Raw genomic sequence first — 6,940 nt, forward strand, 5'->3', positions numbered from 1 at the left:
TTTACTTTAGGCTTGATGAGAATTTTTTTTCTCTGTGCTTTTAGTGTAGAGAAAATGCAGTTTTGCTAAAATATCAGGCCCTACAACTAGTGAATTATGGCCTGGATCAGAAATGTATAAATTATTATTTTTTTTTATTATTGTAAAATCTTGATTGAGTGGTCAGTTGTGATTGATAATAACAAGTTGTTTGCCCCACTATGCTATGGTCTGCATCTTCACTTGCTCCCTTTTATGTATCAGCTGCAAATATAGATGGATAAAAAGCACTTGTTTGTCATAAGCATCAGTATAAAGGTAAAACAGAGACGCAAATGGGTAAAACCGTAGGGTACGATTAGTCACTCCTTGCATTTGAATTAGGCTACATGTCCAGTTTATAATGAACAAAACAGGTTTCCCATCACTCACAAACTCTTGAGTTTTTTGAGCGCTGTGTGGTTCTTTGTTACAGTAGCTATTATGAATGCCAGATTACTTTGGTGACAATACATTTGAGCGCAAAATGCATCATGCATTTTGTAGCAAGTTGGCAAGTGATCTCGAGCAAGGCCGTTGGCAGTGGGGAGAAAGGTGGTGACGATTGTAGGGGCCCTTGACTTGGGGGGGTGTGCAATTTTAACCAAGGGCCACCCCTGCCTGGAATGTGATTTCAGTAGAGGGGGCCCACATACCCTAGCTATGGCCCTGATCATGAGTATGTTTGATGATCTGTATTTTAATCAAGCATTGTTTTGTTACTCCAAGAAGACTTTGTTTAAGCTGGGTAATGTGGTGCCAGTGTGTGTGTTTAGACCAAGATGCTCTGTACAATGAGATAAATTGGCACACAGATGATATCCTATTCTTGATTCTTAATGCTGGCGTATTAATCTCTTCATCAATACAACACTTATGTGTAAAGTAAATCAGTGGAAAAAAATCTTGCAGTGCCAAATACAGACTATGGCTATAAAAAACATTTATTCATAAATGGAGGGCCCTGTACAGATCATCTTGCCTCTGCGAGGAACTCCATCCACCCCTATTTTATGATCATTTGCATTTTACCCCACCCATTTGGTACAAATGTAATTTTTGTTAAAAATCTAATAACATGAAAACTCTGGACATTTTTCAAATAGTATTTCCAATTTATGTCATTGTCACTAAAATATGATAACTTTTCTGAACGCATTCAACTTTTGTTTCACAGAAATAAACTACACAGACCTTAAAGGGGTCCTATTATGCTCTTTTACAAAGTCTTGATTTTGTTTTGGGGGTGTACTAGAACAGGCTGTCATCTAAAGTTGAAAACGTGAAAACGCATAATAGGACCCCTTTAAGGGAGGCGTTTTCCCCCACTCTACCCTATATTTCAAACAACAGAAAGAAGCAGTCACTAAACCTGTCCAGCATTACCTGATTTTGTCTTTTCCTTCAACAGGACAATGTATATGTGTGTCAGATACCTCCACAAAAAAAAATAAAAAAATACTAAAATAACATTTTTAAAGTGTGGAAAACAGACCTGACTACAACTGAACACAGAGAAATCATCAGCCCAGTTTTCAGCTTGCCAGGATGAGAGCATTGGTTATTCCCTCCTTCCTCAATTTTACTTAATTTATAAAAAAAATAAAAATAAATTAAACCCTGAACCCACTGTTTTCTGTAGCCTCTATTTAAAATATTACTATTAGGGCTTATCCTTTGTGGGTATTTTCACAGCCAAATTTAGTTTAGCACCCAGTAATTAATTAATTAAAAATTTTAATCGACCGACAGCCCTAATTACTATACATAATTTACATAAACCCCATCATATTGAAATGGTCTACTCATTAAATCTGCTTAGTTTTCAGAATATTTTCTATTCCTTCAACATATAGGCTACAAGTTTCAATGTTCCACTATTGAAGCGCATTGTTCGGAGTTAATTCTGACAAATCTAGAACTACTAGGGCTAGCAAAGTAAGTCCTGTTTCTATTTATTTATTTATTTACTTTATTTATTTATTGCTTTAAGTGAGTTTGAGATCTTTCTGTAAATATAAATACTGCACTACTTGTTTTGATAGGCATGAATGTATTTTTATTTTATTACAATTTTTTTAGGTGTGTGATAGTTGTGAAAAATTGTCATTTACCCTCGTGTCAAACGAAAACTGATTGCATTTCTTTCTACTGTGGAGCACTTAAAAAATACAAATTGAAAAGCAAAACTGGAAATTACTGCAGACATTCACTGTAACGGTGTTTGTCAGAATCACAAACTTTTTGTTAACATGTTCTTTGAAAATAACTTTTTGAAACAACCTATTGGCATAAACGAGTCTTCCCATCACTAGTTTACTGAACTACACAGAATGATACCACAAGAGGGTGCTCTTCACCAAATCAAGCTCTAAAGAGAAACATGACATTGTCTCCTTGACAAAGGCGGAGATATTTTTTGTGAATCGCCATCTATATTAAATAGCAGAACTCTAGTGAATATGGTATAAAAGTTTATTACGGATTAAGACAAATTAATGGGATTTCTACAATGCTTTCAATCTGAATATGAGAAATGATTCCCAATGCAGGAGCCTATCCAGATAAAGTACATATAACAAAACACTAAACACAATCTAAAAAAAAAAAAAAAAAATTCACCGGAACGCATTTTAAGATTTATCCTAAATATATTGTGTAGAAATGATAATGATTGTAGTCACATAACTGATCTTTTAATTTATAAAATACATTTTAATATGCATCACCTGGTCAAGCATTTACAAAAGGTAATAAAGAAATACTATTGAGAAAAATTAAAAGAATATCTTTTTAGACTGAATTCAATTTTGTAGTCACTGACATTAATTTGAGTAAGTAGTCACTTAGAGGTCAAAACATGACAGAGGTTATGACCAGGAGGAGAATCTTGTAAGTCTTTAAGCTAAAGGGCAAAACCAAATTCTGCAACATTCTAAATCCTTATGATGCATTTAATTGGCAAAATGAGATATGCAAATCATTCACAAATTCGCTGAAATCACGAACTTGATCTGACTTAATATACTTTCAATTTGATATCAGAGTAAAACCATATGAGGGCCTAAAACTTTACGTAAATCATCAGGACGCATTTTATCATTCCTAAATACAGTATACTGAGAAACTGCTGAACTTGTTCGTTATCCTTTGAAAACCACCACTTGAAAAGGAAGGTGTTGGAATAAGCTCCAAGTTGGATACTGTTATGTCTCTGCTTTGTGATCATCTGTAGAGTCCAAACAGACACCGCAAATGTGGACAGACGGACTTCAAAACAATCATAATAAGTACAGAAGAGCATTCACATTGCTGCCTTTGCAACCCAATTTCAATCTAGAGGGCGCATCTTTGCAAACCTTACATAAGTACAGAAATAATGTACTCATATAGTATACGATTTTAAAGTCATGTTTTAGCACAGTATGCTTTCATTTAATTTTGGAGTCAGAAAAAGATCTCCTATTAATGTTTGTTTGTTTTTTTTTTAAACAAAAGGAGGGAGAGTGCGTCAGCGAGAAACTCTGCTGCTTCCAGAGTCTTGCGATGCTTTAAGAGATCCTCGGTTCTGTTTGTGCCGGGTTGCAGTTAACCTTCCATCTCCACTTGGGAGTTCTCAGTGGCGTCGTCCTCAAGGACCTTGGATGGAGTGAGAGGTTCCAGTTGCGAGTCAGTGTTCATAGACTCTATTCCATCAGTCTTGCAAAGAAAATCAGAGGGAGTTACGCCACCTTCATCTGTGAGGGCAGAAAGGGGGCTGACGGGTGAGTGAGAGGGAAGGCTCTTGGGTGATTCCTCTACTGACACATCACTGATTGCAGCCTCCACGGTGTCGTCCTTCACCTCGTCTGGTTCACATTTGTCAGCTCCAAGAACCTCTGACCAATCCTCCGTTATGTTTTCCTTGTTTGGTATAGCTTGTACTGTATAGCTGATTTGAATGGGTTCGGTTTCATCTCTAGCCTCAGTATCAGGTTTAATGAGAAGGAGCTGCTTGGAGTTGGCGTGGGCCTCCATTGACCTGGATTATGAGGTGTAACAACAAGAGAAAAGCAAATAAAACATGAATAGAGTGACAAACAATGCTCCTTTAAGATTATAAACTGTAAAAATCACCTGACTGATACACAAGTTTCAGTTTCAGATTTTTTGTTACAATAAAAAGGGTAACAACAACTGCTACAAAAAGGTCATATTTCACTTCAAAAGTCAGAAAAATATTTTGTATTAATACAATAAAAAATGTTTTACGCTCATCAAAATTTTATAGCCTTATAACGATTACCGACATTTTCATTACTGCAGTGCGTTTGGATGTTTGGAGTTTTTGTTTATTCCTATTCTTCTCAATGTTAAGTCTCAGTATAGTCATTGCAGCGAGAAAAATACACTTTAATTTTTGCTTATTTAAATCACTGCATTAAAGACATTACAACACTACTACTATCATAATACGCACGTTTATTATTTCTTTTCTCTGCATTACAGAGATTTTATTTTTTGCATTATGGTAATAGGGGCAAGGAAAAACATTTATTTGTTGTTTTTGAGGGGAAAATCTTAATTTCATTAAATTCACACTGGCACTCAACTGACCAACGTAAGTCCTAACAAACTAGACATGACAAAAAAAAAAAAAAGACTCTGAAGATGTCCAAGTATGTAGTGATACCTCCGTTTTGAATTGATTCTTTATGGGTTTTTTCAATAAGAAAGCAACAGAACAAACAATAATATAAATATTCTCCCACTTGCCTTTCACAGCAACTCGTGAGCTTTTCCTTGTGGTCCACATTAATAAGAATATGTTCTTCAGCCTTAATTAATGCAAAAACTCCTGTTTTAATTTAAGTAAGGTCTCCCGAATACCACTTAATAGGCATCCCAATTAAGACTAATGAAAAAAACAGAGACCATTTTTTATAATAAATGATATTTCCAAACAATTCATAGGTCAGAGAGTCTGTATTCACACCCGTTTCATCAGAAAAGGTAATATGTCTCAATCAGGCAAGCTACACTTCCCAGTCTATTTTTACTCTCCTCTCTTCACAGCTCTAACCTCTACATTTAACAAAAATACAAATAAGCATATGGTGTCATTGTACACCAATACATCATGCGTTTGACAATGAGAGCATACCAGAAAGTAGAGAGCAACACCACCGACTTTTTAAAACAGACACAAGCTTTCACAATTAACAACAATGGGATTTTTAAATGGCAAGAGAAAACCCTAACCTTTTATACAACTTAATTGCATGCAATAAATAACCGAAAACTCATAAATCGCTAACAAATTATACAAACAACTTTCATACCTGTTCATTTCTGATCCTCCATTGGTAACTTAAAAGAAATAAAAAATGTATGCAAGTAAGAAAATCTGACATCACAAAGAGAAAAATATTTTTGCAATGAGTTGGTTGGGCATCATACCTGGCTCCATGATGACCTGGCAGGAGTGGTTTGGCCTGTTGAGCAAATGCTCGGTCATCTGGTCAGTGCCAGAAGCGTCTGCCAGAAAGTCACACTTGAGACACACCAGCGTTAGACTCCTTAAACAAAAGAAGAAACAATAACTTTCATTTTCTGCAAGTATCACACAAATAAACTCCTCTATGACAGTTAACCATCACATACTAACTAGATCCAAACTTACCGCAAACCACGTGGAGGCTTCCTCACCTTCCCAAACCGTACTTTAGGAGAATTGCTGTGAAACCTGCAGATGAACAGAACACTATCTATAGATCTGATTAAATTCATTTGGAATTGTTCATTCATCCAAGTTTTCCCCTGACCTGAACATATGCTGTCTGAAGGCTTTCTGGCAACTCGATCTGAACTTGCATATATTGCATCTCAGCAATAAAGGATAATGAACATAAGGGTCCATAACCTCTGAGAGACACTCAACACACCTATTTCCTCCACTTGGAAGCCTGTGAAAAATAAACACTTGTTAATATAAAACAATAGGCTGTGACTCTTAACTTCTAAGTATACTTGGATGTTAAGTGTACGCTAGGCATGCATGCTGTGAATTTCATTAGGAGCGTAGTATGTTCCTACTGTACAGACAAAGCCAGATTCTTCTAATCACGCATACTCTGTATGCTCAGCTCACACATGCACCTTTAATTATTTTGCACTAATTAGTTTAGGGCTGCAACGATTCTTCGACGTCATCGATTACGTCGATTATGAAAATACGTCGACGCGTCGCAGCTTTAGCCACTCCCATTGCGCGAGCCTGCAGTTATCCCTACTTAAGACTGTTTTTCTGTCATGTTTAACACAAAACAAGACTCTAAAGCAGAAGGTAAAGGCTAGTATGGCAACATCACTTCATAGAGTTGCGTTCATTTATTTAAAAACGGGTTGTCAACTCAACTGTGCTAAAACTTCCCGGTGTTATGACTAGAGCCCGACCGATATGGGTTTTTTGGGGCCGATACCGATATTAGGGAGTAATTAAAAGGCCGATACCGATATATCGGCCGATATTCTTTGTGTATATTATAGTACAGTACCAGTCAAAAGTTTGGACACTTTCCCATTCGTGTGTCCAAACATTTGACTAATATGATAGAATACAGTATATACATAAACAGAATATATATACATAAACACATTTTTTTGCAATGATCACTCAAATGTGGTGATCACTTATAACACTTATAATGGTGACAGAGATATATAAGGGCATTTAACAATTTAACAATAAACTTGCGATGAGTGCGATGCACAAAGTAACGGGGTGTTAGTTGTAACACACATGGTTTGAATATTTATTTTACCATAGTAACATTTAAATTCTGGCTTAAGTAAATTTTTTATCTCCGTTTTTATTATTCATTTAAAATGAGACAAATCTGCTATTATTTTAATCTCCAATCTGTTATTTATCAGTTCAGAT

At 35.8% G+C, this 6,940-nt stretch overlaps 1 protein-coding gene across 4 annotated transcripts in view; it reads right to left on the reverse strand.

Annotated features, from left to right (window-relative positions):
* Positions 1–3,102: 3,102 nt before the first annotated feature.
* LOC107701284 (zinc finger protein 280C-like) overlaps positions 3,103–6,940 on the reverse strand; it is a 14,706-nt gene continuing 10,868 nt past the window's right edge. For all 4 annotated transcript variants that reach the window (XM_016503271.1, XM_016503274.1, XM_016503272.1 and 1 more), the window contains exons 14-18: positions 5,823–5,963; positions 5,681–5,743; positions 5,458–5,576; positions 5,340–5,367; positions 3,103–4,039 (exon numbers count right to left, since the gene is read on the reverse strand). In XM_016503271.1, coding sequence (XP_016358757.1) covers positions 3,607–4,039; positions 5,340–5,367; positions 5,458–5,576; positions 5,681–5,743; positions 5,823–5,963 — 784 coding nt within the window. In that variant the 3' untranslated portion in view covers positions 3,103–3,606. The remainder of the gene's footprint in view (positions 4,040–5,339; positions 5,368–5,457; positions 5,577–5,680; positions 5,744–5,822; positions 5,964–6,940) is intronic.

Source organism: Sinocyclocheilus anshuiensis, unplaced genomic scaffold (assembly GCF_001515605.1).
Source record: "Sinocyclocheilus anshuiensis isolate Anshui unplaced genomic scaffold, SAMN03320099.WGS_v1.1 scaffold1946, whole genome shotgun sequence".
Taxonomy (NCBI): domain Eukaryota; kingdom Metazoa; phylum Chordata; class Actinopteri; order Cypriniformes; family Cyprinidae; genus Sinocyclocheilus; species Sinocyclocheilus anshuiensis.